The 15,551-nt window shown below is 49.8% G+C and overlaps 4 protein-coding genes across 4 annotated transcripts; 2 read left to right on the top strand and 2 right to left on the bottom strand.

Moving 5' to 3' along the window:
* Positions 1 to 696: 696 nt before the first annotated feature.
* Positions 697 to 1,528, bottom strand: MIND_00651300 (uncharacterized protein; the record flags this gene model as incomplete). The annotated part of the gene is made up of 3 exons (XM_037363243.1): positions 697 to 813; positions 960 to 1,021; positions 1,075 to 1,528. 3 exons carry the CDS (start codon positions 1,526 to 1,528, stop codon positions 697 to 699), a joined length of 633 nt encoding a protein of 210 aa, XP_037221164.1.
* A 6,230-nt stretch (positions 1,529 to 7,758) lies between these two features.
* MIND_00651200 (uncharacterized protein) lies at positions 7,759 to 9,253 on the top strand (the record flags this gene model as incomplete). The annotated part of the gene is made up of 12 exons (XM_037363242.1): positions 7,759 to 7,798; positions 7,850 to 7,889; positions 7,939 to 8,011; positions 8,065 to 8,098; positions 8,149 to 8,168; positions 8,215 to 8,219; positions 8,269 to 8,400; positions 8,449 to 8,469; positions 8,518 to 8,641; positions 8,694 to 8,701; positions 8,757 to 8,818; positions 8,874 to 9,253. 12 exons carry the CDS (start codon positions 7,759 to 7,761, stop codon positions 9,251 to 9,253), a joined length of 939 nt encoding a protein of 312 aa, XP_037221163.1.
* A 942-nt stretch (positions 9,254 to 10,195) lies between these two features.
* Positions 10,196 to 11,207, bottom strand: MIND_00651100 (FAA-hydrolase domain-containing protein; the record flags this gene model as incomplete). Its single annotated transcript, XM_037363241.1, has 3 exons — positions 10,196 to 10,522; positions 10,571 to 10,919; positions 10,966 to 11,207. The coding sequence occupies 3 exons, from the start codon at positions 11,205 to 11,207 to the stop codon at positions 10,196 to 10,198; spliced, it is 918 nt and encodes a 305-aa protein (XP_037221162.1).
* A 2,659-nt stretch (positions 11,208 to 13,866) lies between these two features.
* On the top strand, positions 13,867 to 14,654 carry MIND_00651000 (uncharacterized protein; the record flags this gene model as incomplete). Its single annotated transcript, XM_037363240.1, has 3 exons — positions 13,867 to 14,120; positions 14,165 to 14,286; positions 14,329 to 14,654. The coding sequence occupies exons 1-3, from the start codon at positions 13,879 to 13,881 to the stop codon at positions 14,652 to 14,654; spliced, it is 690 nt and encodes a 229-aa protein (XP_037221161.1). The 5' UTR covers positions 13,867 to 13,878.
* Positions 14,655 to 15,551: the final 897 nt, after the last annotated feature.

The raw sequence follows: 15,551 nt of genomic DNA, 5'->3' as shown, positions 1-15,551 counted from the left end.
TCTTGAATTATGGCTTTCCATGTGTCCCATTACCCGCAGTTGGAGAACCAAGGCCAAGAAGACATGACGGCGCATTCCCAGAGCAATATATATGCGCCCAGGATGGCCATTCAGTAGCTCATTGAGCCATGCCCGACCAGTGAGAGCAGAAGTGTGCATATCAGTTTTCAAATATTGGGGCTCAGCATAGAGCGCAACCCCAAGGACCACATACTGCAGCATGGCCATGACAAGGCATACAACCCATCGGGCTCGCTCTGCATGGGCTCTAGGGGGCGGGGGCATTGAGAAACGCGTTTACGGGCAGGCGTGATCGCGTCTGTCACTCGGGTCACGCTGTCGTGATGCATCAAATGTATTGTATCGTATCGTATTGTATCGTATCAACCGCTGCCGGAGTAGCTCTAAGTTACTCTAAGAAAGGTGCTCGACAGTTTGGACAAAAGCGGATGCATTTTATACCATCACTACTTCTTTCTACAACACCGGGACGCGGTGGTATGGTATGGTATAGTATGGTACAACAACCGACCGCCCGACTCGCCATCGCCACCGGAGGCAGCGACGAACACGGGTCATGTCGACGTCGTAACCGACGACAGGCACATGGGCTGTCGCCAACGGGGAAGCAGCGCGTCTTCTTCTGCTTCATAAGCTCGTAAAGGAGGGTCGTGAGGTCGTCACCACTGCCACCAATTAGACTGCCGTAGGGGCAGAGGGCGGAGACGGTGCAGTGGACGGACGGGCCGCAGTCTTGGGCGGCGATAGGGAGCGTGTGCGACGCGGAGAGGGCGGAGAGGCCTTGCGGAAAGTCTGAAGCATCGTCAGCTTAATGATCAAGAAGGATGATAAAGGAAGTGAAGGAAGGAGGGCAAATGTGATGAAGTACGTGGTGCCACGTCAGCTACCACAGTGAGGCAAAGTGATCATATGTAGAAAAAAGAGGAAAGACGACTAACATGACGGCTCATAATAAGCTTAGCCATACTTGCAGGTACCTCGGAAACGTAGATCGCTGGCACTATGAAGACCGTTCAGTGAGAGGGGGAAAATGCGAAGAGAGAGAAAACGCACAAGGGGCATCTACAGCGAGCTTGAGCACCCGTTCAGGACGGCGCACGTCTATCGCGGCTTTCTGTGGCCGGGGACGATGGACGACGGGCAGGGCGACGACCTCGATTGTCTCCTCTTGTTGCTGTTCTGTAGCCTTCTCGCTTGTTTGGCTGTGGCGGAAGAAGCCAAACGAGAGCACCCATTTCGGATGTGTCTGCTCATCGAGTTCGACGGCAAGCACGCGCTTCTCGTCAGCGGCGATGGCGGTGAAGCCAGCCTTAGCACGGACGAAAAGGGCGCGAAGTGCGAGAGTGGCGAATACAAGGAAAAAGAGGAGGGCGAGCGGGATGTGGAGGGGGACCGTGGAGAGCCAAGTCGGCTGTTGCCATTGGGGCCACTCCCAGTGCCATTCAGACGAGGAGACCGCTTCGAGTTGAGAGGCGGGCGCGAGGTCAGAGGGTAGGATGAACGGCATCTTCGGCTAGGTTGTGCTGGCTGGCTTGCTGGTGGACGAGCAAGGGGCAGTGAGCGCGAAGTGGGGAGGGAGACGAGCGACGGGGGCTAAGGCGACACACGGTCGTCTTGCCTGCATTATATACGTGTCGCCTTGGTAGTCGATGGATACATGTGATGTGACATCTGTTGATCCGGTTTCAGGTCTTCTCTTCAGTCCGTCCCAAGTCCGTCCAGAACCGGCGATTCTCCCTCCGCCCTGGGCGAGGTACACGTCCGTCCTCCTCGTTCCTTTCCGTCGCTGGCGGACGCTGCTACCCCTTGCACCTTGTCTCCGTCCCCCTCTTTGACCCATCATCCCGCCCAACCCTGTCCTTCTTGACCCACATGCTTGCTGTCAGCGGACCCTCTTCGGCAATCGGCTTCTGATGCCCGCAGTGACAACGCCGCGCCCGTCTGGACTGATCGTTGCCCGTTGCTCATTGCGCAACGTTCTTGGACAGAAGACGCTGACGACGCCCTGTTCCAGCCTGGAATACCGTCGTTGTTTCACGAGCTCACCAGTTTCCTGTGTCTTGTTTCCCAGCGCTCGTCCCTCATTCTGGGCCGGCGTCTCAGGATCCTCCACCAAACGCCTGCTCGGACACGATAAACGTGGGCTCTTCCCAGTTGTCCGCGTGAACATCCGCAGCCCCACTCGCATGCCGAGCAACCACCGACGTACTGGCGATTACGCGCGTTCTGGAGTTCCCGTGGTTTATCCTGGTGTCTTTCCGGTTGTGCGTCATATGTTTCCTGCATCAAACCAAGGACGCGGTTACACTGTCGAATGCAACCGGCCCGCTCGTGCTCCAAATGTGTCGGACCATCCAGTAGTACACCGTGATGATACATTGGGTACCGTTTTTGTTTCTATTGGGTCCATACTACATATAACTACTTGCCATCAAATTTGCTTGCATTGTGTCAGGTTAAAATAAGTATGCAGTGATTTCAGGGAATGAAGTATTGAGATCGCCATTTGCAAGTATCTGTAGACAAGAGATATTGGGAGTATCACTCTGAGATAAGATGTCAGCACATTAGATCCCATTTCTGATAGCCCACTAAAGTAGGATCTTAAATTCAAAGTGGACATCTTTGATCTGAAATCTGAACAAGACAATTGGGGCGTGGGCAGGGTAGATCCGAGTCCAGACAAAAGTGCCAGGTTGGAGCAGGCAAATCAACCTAGACAACAGATGTAAAAATGTCAAAGTTGACACAAAATCAGGTGCAAAAATACAAGAGGAGTTCAAAATTTGAATCATAGATATAAGGTCAGAAAGTTTTTCCATCCCTCTGGGCCTGCCCTCCCCCCTTCCTGCCACATAGGGTAATATCTGCCACAATCAGCATTATGTGTCCATTGATGCAATCAAAAGTGGCACAAAAAAAAAAAATTCAATGTTTGGAAACCTTTTTCTAAAAAATTATGTATCTGTATGTAGATGTATACCTGGAACCCTCAAAACACACACAGCAGGTCATAACAAGTCTTCAATATGTTCACCTGCTATCAATTATCTGACAATGGGCCTGTGACAGGTGCGATTTTTTTCCGCAGAGTCACACATTCTGTAAAGGGCAATTTTTATCCTTGTGACTCGGACACATCCTGCCTGACTTGTTATTGTGTAGAAAAAATCTCACTTTTAGGTATTAATTATATGCCATAAACTAAGGAAATAGATAGAAATATAATGTGATAATTGATTTGGGCTGTGGCCATATTGATATAGAGATGGTAGGCCAGGGCACTGTGCCCTATAGGTCTGGCAGAACCCACTGGTGTTTGAAGCATTCTGGAGTGCAACAATGGTTGATGCGGCCCACTGCCAAGCTCCAAGATGTGCTGAACCAGCTTTTGAAATGTTTTGAAAACGGGAAGTGTGATGGTATCAATGCACATGAGGCTGGTCGGTTGGTCCCCCCCAGTGGGCCTTAATTTTTTTTTTGTAGTTAATTTTTTTTCAGGCATTAATCGATAAATGCAAGGAGGTGTTTTCATAGGTTCTTAGTGTAATATGAGGCTGTATATAGAGTTCTCTGCATCTCATCAATGAACTTCTATATTTGGTGTGTATTGTCACATGTGTGACATGTGTGACATGTGTGACATTTGTGACCTGGTGCATCTCCAATTCACATATCTGGGTTCTGAACTGTGGACACAAGTCCAATCCCATAGCTATTTATAGCAGCCATAATGAGTGGCTAGACATAATACAACAGTTCATGGGCACTATTTCCACATGAGTCAATCACATGATCCTGTGAAACACCTGCCAAAATAGGCAATTGTCACGCATGTCACGGTCGGTCGGTCTGGTTGTAGATCCCCAAAATTTTTAGTGTATATGTTCCCTAATTTTTTCTTCCCTCCCCCTTGCTCTTATGCAAAAAAGGGGCAATTATAACCTTGTGAAAACATTGTCTCTGGGATAAAATTTCAGCAGAAGCAGCTTTTCCAGTTGCTTTTCGTACTTTTGCAAGGGCAACCCTGGAGACTCTGACGAAAGCCTAGCAGGGGAGGATCCAAAGCGTGAATAAAAGCTACGGAAATACACGGAGGGACTGACCTAGCAGGGGAGGATCCAAAGAGAAGAAACTCTAAGGGTCCGCCTGCTAGGGCGCCAACTATATACTGGTCGTCCGTAACTGCCGACGTAGAGCGTAGAGGGCCTGAGCGGGCGTTGCAGGTTCTGTCCCAAGGTGATCGTTGGGAGGGTCTTGACGGATCGGTGATTGTGCGGGCGAAGGAGGCCGAGGACGAGGGTCGGGGTAGGTTGGGGTGTCCAAGGGGGCGCTGGTCGGATGCACCTCGGATGCGCTCAGACAGTCCGAACACAGGAAAAATTTAAACCTTTCTTTTCCCACCAAAAGATGAATTTAATATAAACATTTTAATACTTCTTTCTATAGAGATAAAAAATTGTATATCTGAATTAGAATAAATAGTTGCTTTTCAAAGAATTGTGCCTTGTATGGAAAGGACCTGTTTCAGAAAAAACTGAAATGTCAATTGAAAGTTCATCTTTTCAATACAGATTTGTATACCTACTTCTTTGTAGCAGAAAGGAAATATTTTAATTTTTTCACAAAGAAGATATTTATATTTATCTTTTGATGTCAGTGAAAATAACATCTTTTTATTTTTTGCTGAAAGGATATCATTTGTTTCCCCTTTCATACAAGAACAAAGAGCATCATTCTGAAAAAGTCAGAAAGATGATGTTTCCTTACCCCTTTCATGTGATCAAAAAGCACACCCTTCTCTTTTTCTTGAAAGATGTTCTTTCTATCTGCTAACAAAGGTGCATATAAAGAAGACCTTTCTGAAAATAGCAGAAATGTTGTGTTTTATACCACAAATAAAGAGGAATATAGACCACATATTTCCGAAATGAGTGAAAATATATGCTTTATAGTACACAGAAAGGGGGTATTTAAAGCCATATGGAAAGGTTAGCTTTTCAATAACTTTGCCATCCCTGTCAAAGACCTTCTTTTTGTTCTTACAGAAAGCTTGATAAAGAATAGTCATTTATGAAACAATTAATATATCATATTTCTTGTTTGAGAAAACATATATCTAAATATGTACATTCAATACCTGTTTAAAAGGGAAAAGAAATTTGTGAATTTCTTGTGTGGAAGGAGGCCGAAGCAGGGGTTCCCCTGACAACTTTTAGCACTTTTCGAATGGAACCTGGACAAAAAATTGCCATTTTGCTATGTCTGATTCAAATCTAGACAAACAGAGTCAAGTGTGCAAGACAAATTTCAACTGCAATCATTTTCACAATTATTGCTCAGTAGGGACTTTCATGGGTCTGCTTCTGATATCTGATACTAGGACTAGGTGCCATGGATAAGACCTGGCCTGTCCACTCCGGGCGCTGGTGTTGGGCTATCGCGGGCCGCAACAGCATGTGACGACGGGGAACAGGCGCCCCAGTAGGAGGAACACACCCATGGGAAGCACATGACCAAGGATGACACGTTGAGCTGTTGCTGAGCCCAACTCGACACCAGGGGATTGGGAAGGAGTGCTATGTCACAGATAAGACCCAGCCTGTCCACTCTGGTGCTGGTATTAGGTCATTGCAGGCCTGTAACACACAGCACGTGCACACAGCACGTGACGACGGGGAACAGGCGCCCCAGTAGGAGGAATGCACATATGGGAAGTATGTGACCAATAACGATGTGTCAAGCCGTTGCCAAGCCCAATTCAACACCAAAAAATTGGGGAGGAGTGCTAGGAGGTTAGGAGTAGCACTTGACCTGCAAGGGATGTACGATCATCCCCTCTGCAGCCAGGAATGAGGGCGAGGAGAAGCAGGAGAGGCCAAGGGTGTCTGATCACCCCGCTGCAGGCCTGCATATATAAGGCACGATAGTGTACCCTCTACTTTATCACCTAGAGCATCTATAGTACCGCTTCTTTCTGTGCAAGGAGGTACCACTGTCTCATCATGCCCGAAATGACCTGATTCGAACTTCGACACCAACAGCAACAAGCGACCACAGTAACAGGCCCTTTCGGTTCAAATCTACCCCACTTGCTCCCGCTTGGGGCCCGATTGTCAGGGGAACCCCCGCTTCGGCCTCCTTTGGACCATCCAAACACATCCGAGGTGCATCCGACCTGTGCCCCTTGGACGCTCCGACCCACTCCGACCCTCGGCCTCGGCCTCCTTTGCCCGCACAATCACCGATCCGTCAAGACCCTCTATCTAAAATCCTGTCTCCAAACCAGGATGTCCTATACTATTTTGTTCAAGTCGGCCCAATCACCACTTTTTGATGAAACCAAAAGGCATGCAGAAAAATCTAAAAAATCAAGAAAAGATTATTCCCAGTGTTTCTGGAAATTGGGTGTGACTGTGACATGCTGAAATGGTGTAGTATTGATTTACTAAAAGGTGTCGGGGCAACCCCAGAAGCCTGAGATTAAGGTCCTTGCAGGGGAGGATCCAAAGAGAAGGTACTCTAAGTTTGGCAGAAACCCCAGGGTGAAGTTAGCTGCCAACTTTCCACATCAATATCACATGTTGATAGTCTTTTAAATATTAAATAAACAGTCATGTGCAAATATCACAGGCCCGCAGAATTGAATGAAATAGTACAGTAGGCAGGAGGGTGACTAACTTGAGAAATTATAAACTAAAGTCAAATGATTTTTGTACTTATCATCTATATATTCCTCAAATCAGATCGGAAACCCAATTTCAAGCGTTGGCTCATCGTGATTAGGCCGACGGCACCTGACATCATCACTCGTGATGATGATCTCGACGCCACTGGGTCACTTCTGTCCACCAAAGTTGCCAATATGGTACGCTGCAACGGCGGGCCCGGGGTTTCTCTCTCTCTCATTCAATCCTTACTGAGCACTTTTCAGGATTCAGATTATCCGTGGAGCTGATAAGTAAAGCTACCCAATGATCCGGTGGGAAATTCATTTACGCTGCGATCAACTTCGACTGATATCGATGGTTCTTGACTCTTGAGGTCTACCTCAACCTTCCGCCCTCGTCGCAGTCCGGGGCATGCATCGTCCAGTTCGTGCATCACGCCAACGGCGTTCAGGTACCAATCGTGGACCAAAATCTGTCGAAAGCGGAGAGACTATGCCCAATCGAGCGTTGATCTGCATGCAGTTTTTCTCTTGTCTGACGTTTGACATCGCAATCTATCCATTCTATTCACCGGCCTCTCACGACCGTCACCTCTGAACGCCCCCATCTTTCGCGCTTCTCATTCTTCCCCCTCCCTTCACCCCGCCCAGCTGGCCCATGCTCCTGGATTAGACGGACCACGACCATGCCCGCGCCGCAGTCCGTCACCGTCATCGCGGGCTACTTACGCACGGCGTCGCTTGCCGTTGGAGCCTACGAGTATGCGTTTCATTCTTATAGGCACAGACGTTGATGAGCTGAGCCATCGTAGCTATCTCCAGACGCTACCATTCGAGCTTCAAATATCCCTCGACGCGTTGCGTTCACACCACCTATCGTGGGCCCCTTCTCCATCGTTCTTTTCACCTGCTCAACAGCCCCACAGACTCACGCTCGCCCTTTTCATACTGATTCGGCACGTCCATACAGTACCTTCCCGCCGCCGGCTAATAATCGTAGGTACACGAGCATTCTGGCCTTGACCGTGAGCAACGTCGGATTCTTCAGCCACCACTTCTCGCGCGACATGTGCGAGCGCTTCTTTCGCTTTCCAGGCATATTCAAACGTGCGGCTCACCCTCCTTTTGACATTATCTCCACATCTAAACCTCCAACAGTTGTCCAGGCCATGGCGTGCCAGGCCATTCTCGGGGTCAGGTTCGTGTCTTCATTCAAATGCCTTGCCATAATCCTGACATGCGGGCAGAGCCTATAATCTCTCGCGCAAATCACCCACTGTTGGCTATCTCCTCGCGTGTGCCTATGTCGTATGCTGCACGGTGCGTCATATCTCTTCCTGGTGTCTTTCTGCTGACCTCGCGGCTCTCCCCAGTTCGAAGGGGTTACTACAATATATGGCCGACGGAGTAAGCACCGTTGCCGCTGCTCTTTTTATTTGATACTGACCACTGAACAGTGATGTACACTGAGCCTCTGGTGAGTTAATTGTTACTCGAATGTCTCGCTTCTTATCCGTTTGTAGGGCAAGTGCGTGAAGCAAATATCATCGGATGTTTATTCGCTGATCTCGATCTAGCTGTTCCTCTATCGGTCCCCATGGCCAACTCGGTGGCTGGGTCTACTATAACGTGGCATTCATCTACGATTTCGTTGTGACGATGACGAGCATCATCTACCTCCTCAAGCTCAAACCGACAGGCTCCTCTGTGTCTGTCCCATTTCTGCTTTTTTTTGGCTGGATACTAAACACAAACAGAATGTCAAGGGTTTCCCGAATGTCAGTCTTGTATTGCTTGTTTCACTAGCCGAGTCTCATCTCTCCTAGGATGCTTGTCGACGGACTAGGATATTTTTTGGTCCTTGCGCTCGCAAATCTTTCAAGCCTTGCATTCTATCGTACCACCGACATCAAGTTCTCTGGTACACCCGAAAATGCGGGCCAGTTACAGGTGCGTAGTCTGACTAGTATCGACACTTTTCATATACTAATGTGTGTTACAGACTGCTGTGTATGTGATGAGTTGTGACGTGTTTTCCCTCAAACATTGACTATCTTGCCTCTAGGGCTTCGCTGGGTTATTGTCTCCGCTGGGTAATGTCGCAGAAACTCATAATCCATCTCCACGGTGCGCTCTTCTCGATCACCGTTTATCTTCGCTGAATGTGCTCTATGTTTTCTAGAAGCGTCCGTTGCGCGTCGCGAAGACTCCATGAACAATATCGTCACCCGCGACGGCACTTATAACCCGCAATTCACGTCTGTCAAGACGGGTGGCTTTAGTCTCACCGTCCCGGACTTCGAATCCAGCGACGACCAGACGAGGCCGAGTGATGACACCAGGGCAAGCTCGGAGCGGCATGCGCAAGCGAGAGGGCGGCCGCAGCAGGAGCCTCAGTGGGAGGAGGAGGAGGACCACCAGGTCGAGGTGCGCATCGAGCGGACGATGCGGGCCGCGGATTCCTCGTTGTTAATGACAACGAGAAGTGTGCGGTGGGATCCGGGGCTGGAGGAACGAGAGCGAGATGATGATGAGAATGGGTCGAGACGGACACGGAGGTAGCGGTCATCAATCGCATGAGGGAGAGAAGCTAAGTTACTCTGTATTATATTTTTGTCTGTCGCTATCGTGTCCTCGCATTCTTTCTATTTTACGGATTCGCTTTTTGTACGCACTGTGGTCTTGCTTGAATTTTCGACTAGGGTTTGTGTGACAGGGTGTGGGAGCTGAATCAAGAAAGGGTCTTCTTTGCTTCCCGTCTTCCATGAGCAGCAAAGTGTACAAGGCGACAAACTCTGCTATCGTCCTCCCAGAACTGTTCGATGTCATTGCGCAGCACTCATCTCCGGCTGCTTTGGCCTCCCTCTGTATTGTTTCGCGTGCGATGAAAGCTATCGCCGAGCGCACCAGCTTTACCACCAAGGCGCCGCCAACATTCCACACACATTGGGACTTGTTCGAATCGCTATGAATTGGAAAGCAAGAATTATTGAAGTGCTTGTCTATAGATCTGATCAAATTGTACAGTCAAGGTACAAAGAAATTACCTCAACAGACGAGCGGTCAGACATTCCACGGCTTTCGAACGTGCGTTCACACCAAATTCAGTACTGGTGGTAGACCCCTACACTTATCCTTCAAGTACACCCAAAATGGTATCATTATGTATGTTGACTCGAACTAATTGCGATATAATCAATGATCTTAGGAAAGGTTTTTTGTAAGGGCCTTGAGAATGAGCACGCAACCACAAGCGTCTTGCCATCGCTCGAGGGCCTTAGATTGGGCAAACAGTGATGCACTACGACATAGCACATAATATTTCTCTCCAATGACGAGATGGCGACAAATTGCGGTACCCGCAAAGGCCCTCGTGTCTACCAGTAGTATTTAGGCCGCTTCACAGTTGCGGGAACCGTCTACATTTTCGCCGTATCACAGTACTTGAATGTCTGTATCGCTACCAACACATCCACTTCCCCCACTGGCCAGAGTCATCAGTCATCAACACTCAGCGAGCGAGCAGACACTCGGCCGAGCACTCGTAACAGGGTTCCTCAGTGTGCCCAGCGGTGGTATACTGATCTCCACAACATCTCCGTCCTTGAGCCAAACCGGGGGCGCCATGCCCATCCCAACCCCGACCGGCGTGCCCGTCGCAATGACATCGCCCGGCTGGATCGAGATGCCCAGCGATGCGGTCGCGATGAGTGTCGGGACATCGAAGATGAGCTCCGACGTGTTCTGCGACTGTCGCACTTCGCCGTTGACTCTAGTCGTGAGGTGGAGGTCGGGAAATGAGAGCGAAGATGAGGGGACGAGGTACGGGCCCTAGCGAGTCGAGTTCAGCTTGCACACAGCAAGAAACAGTAAACACACCATTGGACAAAAGGTGTCCAGACTCTTCCCGATGAAAAACTGCTTGTGGTCGCGTTGTCGCTCCCTCGCAGTAACATCATTCACAATGACGGCTCCCCAGACATGCTCCCAAGCCTTCTCCCTTGGTACGCCCAATCCGGCCTTGCCTAACACTATTCCCAACTCGCCCTCGTAGTCGGGGCTCTGCGTGACATCCGGGTGGGTGTAAATCGGGGTGTTCGTCGCGACGATGCTCGTCGCGCGTTTGGTGAAGAAGACGGGAAAGTCCGGCTGCTCGTTCTTGTCGGAGCTGTCGAAACCGCTCTTGTGGAATTCGGCTGCATGAGCTTTGTAGTTTTTGCCAATGCATCTAGTCTTGCATGAGCGCGATGACCAAGGTGGCGAAGACGACTCACAGGATGTCCCTCCCCGGCAACGGCGCCAGCACCTCCACGGCTTGCAGCTCAGTGACGTCCCAAGTGGAGAACTTGTGGTCGCCACAGAGGTTGGGATGCTTCTCGATAAGGTCAAAGAGATTCGTGTAGCCCAAAATTTCAGCAACACGTGTCTCTTCTTCGTCGACCAATCCGATCTTTGCAGGGCCGCCAGGCGCTGCCCTATACCGGACGAAGCGGTGGCGAACGGGTACAGGCGTCATGAAGGTGAAGATAGAGTCTGGAGAAGATTCTCATGGGAGGCGGAGGACCATTTTTGATTTTGATGGTACAGTAAGTACCGTGACGGGCTTTCTCTGCAGAGCTCTGCAGTGCTTACAAAAAGACTCCAACAACACCAAATAAAAACAGCAGTCGACGTTCTGCTCGTCCGTCATCACCCTATCCACACTATCTGTTGGACGATGACGCTGTCGACCAAATCTAATCACTTATCTTATCATACATTCCATCACACTCGATCATACTGAACTGGAACCTGGACGACGGGAGAGGCTCCTGAGCTCTCTCTCGTCGTACCAGGTATGACCCTATTTCACCTACTATCTACATCTACTTACCTGAGCTCTCTCTCGTCGTACCAGACAATATATCTTGCTCGTTCACAGGTTATGGGCCCCGCGTGAAATCTGTGCAGCGAAGAAGATAGTATTCAAGCAATAACCAAAACTCCTAAAGTCAACTCGCATCGCAACCTACTCGACTCGCCAATCTCTCTACCCCAGTCGCCCACACAATCGCATAGCATCCAGAAGCTCCAACAGCACACATACGTCGAAGTCTATTCAGAATGTCTTCATCTGACAACGAAAAGGAGTGGAGAAACCTTAAACTCACCACCATTGTTGAAGCCGCAGATGGCAGCAACAATTATGCCGAATTCCGAACGAAAGCCATGCGTAAACTCGATGCGGCTGGATACTGGAAGTATATCGATGGCGACGAATACACCCCTCCTGTAATTCCAACGCTCATCGAGAGCCAGACATACTCTGGTGTCGACAACGCTGGCAACATGACTACAATCACCACGCAAGGGAATGAAGTCGCAGTTAATGTTGCGAAGAAAGCTGCAGAGGCCTGGCTTGTCCAAGACAAAAAGGCATTGTCGACAATAACTGACGCTGTTCCTATGGCGAAACTCTACGTCGTCAACGACTGCAACTCAGCGCGTCAGGCCTGGTTCGCGTTGAGAGACGCTTACGAACCTACTAATACCCTGACGGCTGTTACCCTGAAAGGGCAGATAACGTCGCTCTTGTGTGGGACAGGGAATCCAGTCGCGTGGAGAGTTACCATGCTCCAGAAATACCAGAAGCTCCGCAGAGCCGACCCAGACATGATGCCAGATAGCGAGTTCACAAAGTGCTTGGTGACGAACATGGCGCAGACCGAGAAGTGGCGATATTGCAGAGATTCGTTGCTCCAAGAGATGACCCTGGCAGAAAAGTCCGGCAAACCTCTGAGTTCCGCAGAAGTTGTAGCCAGATTGCAGCAAGAGGAGGCATTCAAAGGACTGGGAGCTGATGCCTCGAACTCGTCCACGACAGCGAATACAGACAGCGAAGCAGTCGCTAGTGCATCGTTAGCCCAAACAAATCATCAACAGAGACGCTTTCAGCAACGAACTCACCAGCGAAACGAGCATCGTGCGGCTCCTTACGATCGACGATACGCAAATGCACCACCGAATAATATTCCCCACCGTGACCGCGAACGTTTGTTTTGCGAAAACGTAGAATGCGCAACGCCAATAGGGCATTCCCAAGCGGACTGTTTTGCTTATAAAGGCGGAAAGGAAGGTCAGTATCCTGACACATATAAAGGGTCAAGGATTGTGCACCTTCCACCCGCCGAACGCATAGCCGCTTCCAGACGCCAAGCTCGACAAAATCTTCACAGAGGAGGAGCCCGTTTTGCAGGCATGGCGGAATTTGTGGACGATGATGAGGAGGAGGATGTTTTCGAAATTGTGGGGAACGAGACCATAACAGCTGGTTTTGCGTTCATGATGGGAGCTATGGAGGTGGAAGATGAAGAAGACGAAGGGGATATCTGGGTCAATGCAGTCAACGTCGGCCCAACTGAAGAAATGACACGCACCGAAAACGTCTACCACGACACTGGAGCCTCCCGACACGTCTTCAATAATGTAGCGTCCTTCCAAGGCTACAAGCGATTCAGGAACCCAGTTAATGTCCATGGCTTTGGAGCAGATCTGACTAACGCGTTAGGAAAGGGAACCATATTCCTCGAAGGGACTCACCAAGGCGATGCAAGCTTCTCCCTCAGCAATGCCCTCCATATTCCAACCGCTCGATGCAACCTGATTTCAGGCACGCAGCTTGACTTGAAGGGTGTGCAAACGGAAACGGGGGGGGGCCGCATTGATTACTTCAACGCTGAGGGGCTTCCGTTCGCGTCTGGAGAGATACTATGATAGGCGTTGTAATGAAAAATGGCACCTGTAATGAAAAATCCGCGATAAAATTCGCATTTCTTAATGGATAAGAGTCAGAAGTGGCGGATTCTCTTCTGACCACTCTCGCGCATCGTATTGTGCAAAAAAAATATTTAAGTTTGAGCAAGGACTCGTTGAGCTCTGGTATCCGCTCCATCACACCAGCTGTCCAACGTGGAAACATGATTATCGCGGGCCAGATTCTGCACAGAATCAGCCCGGCTCCAGCATATGTATATGTTGCATGTATTCAAGGAGGTCTGCGAAGAAATCTGGGTCAAATATGGGCGGGAAGCTGAAATACTGACCTTTCAGGTTTAGTGTCACTGTAGGTCACGCTGCGGCATCTGGCGCCGGTAAGCGAGGGACGGCAGCCATTCGGCGCATCGCTTAAGCCTCAGACTCGGACCGTCATGTCTGATGACGATCCTGCTCGGGGCTCCACTCCCTTCTCATCTCCCATCCAACTTGAGTACGAGCCGTCACAGTTACACGACGAGATTCGCCGCGAACGGGAGGCTCTGCTCTCTCCCATCACCCTCGAAAAGCAGCGCCGCGCGCGCCACCTCCAGCGAGTCCGCAAGGGCTACTCACCTCCTTCCTCGCCCTCCAGAACACCACGTTCTAGCGCAAAGCGGTGTCAGGCAACATTCAGGTATGTTGTCTGCTTATCTTTTTGGCATGAAGTAACGGAAATAGTCCATACTACAGATATGGCGGCGCATTAAACTCTCAAACAGGCGACCAAACCTTTGTCGACAATCTCCTGGGCTTTAAATCTGAATCCTCGCCTGTGGTATCACCTCAAAAGCCCCCTCCAGGTGTGTGGATAGTCATATCAACCAGACCACTTATTCCTGCAGAAGCAGTCTTCAAGCTTGAAGTCGAATCACCAGTGTTCAGTCAAGAGGCCATCGACGAGACACAATATACGGAAGATGACCACGACCTCCCCACACAGCTTGACCTACTCCGGTCTCGACTTATCGCTGTTGTCAACGAACGAGATGCGCTACGTGATATGGTGTCCCAGCTGAACGACGAACGTGACAAGATGCAACGGGAGAAGGAGAAATTAACGGAGGAGAGGGACAAGTACAAGCAGTCAGTGCGGCAATGGGAAGAGGCTGCAAGGTCGTCGTCTCCACTGTTTCGTCTTATGTATCCGCTGTTAAATTCCGGTGGCTAATTATGATTCAAAATTATAATAATCTGGTATGCTAGAGTTATACAGTGAGTGATTATACAACAAAGATGAGGTGTCAGGTGGATAATAAGAGTAATCCGTAAATGAAGATGCAGTAGCAAGTGTATTTGTGTCATTATATGCAAGGTGTGAGGATGAATTGAAGCGAGGGAGAAAGTCTGACTCGGGGATCATATGTGGAAGGATTTCGGGTTGCGATGATGGACCAGCAATGGCTGAAATGTCAGTGGGAGGTGACTGTAAGTAGTTCGGTGGTGTTATGTCAGCGAGGGGTGGTCGTGAAATTCGAGGGGTTGGCGGAGCCAGTGTATTGGCCACTGGTGCTGGTGGACGAGCACGACCAGGACCCAGAGTAAGTGCAATAAATCGTTCGTTTTGCCAGAGAGCAGGATCCTGCTCCAGACAATCCGCAATTCGCACAACAAGATCTTTGTTTGTGCCGTCAGTCGATAGCTGGAGCGCACGGGCAAGTAACTTGAGGTCGGATTTGTTCCTCGATGCAACTGCCCCACGGAAAACCATTGAGTCAGCATTAGCTTCTCGGAATTGCGTCTCCTCTCGCTCCTTTGCCTGACGCTCCTGTTCCTTCCGTTGCTTCTCGGCTTCCTTCTCTTGTGTCTGTTTCTCTTTTTCCGCCGCCAGCCGAAGACCCTCGGTCGAAGTTAGAGTTCGTGCCTCGACGTTGAGCTTGGGCCGGGCTGACTTCCGGCCTTCTTTGGCATTCAGCCTATTCTTCAGGTGGGCAATCTCTGATCCAGCCAGTGAAGCATGTGCGGCGTAATAGTCGATTTGTCGTTCAAGGCTCGACACATACTCTCTCGTAAGCTTTGCCCGTTTTGCTGGCGGTGCTTGGATGAAGTCTGCGCTAGCTGTTCGGGT

The sequence above is a fragment of the Mycena indigotica genome (assembly GCF_014461135.1).
Source record: "Mycena indigotica strain 171206Taipei chromosome Unknown Mind.scaff0005, whole genome shotgun sequence".
In the NCBI taxonomy this organism is placed as follows: Eukaryota; Fungi; Basidiomycota; class Agaricomycetes; order Agaricales; family Mycenaceae; genus Mycena; species Mycena indigotica.
The sequence above is the reverse complement of the archived record's forward strand: the minus strand, read 5'-3'. Positions and strand labels throughout refer to the sequence as shown.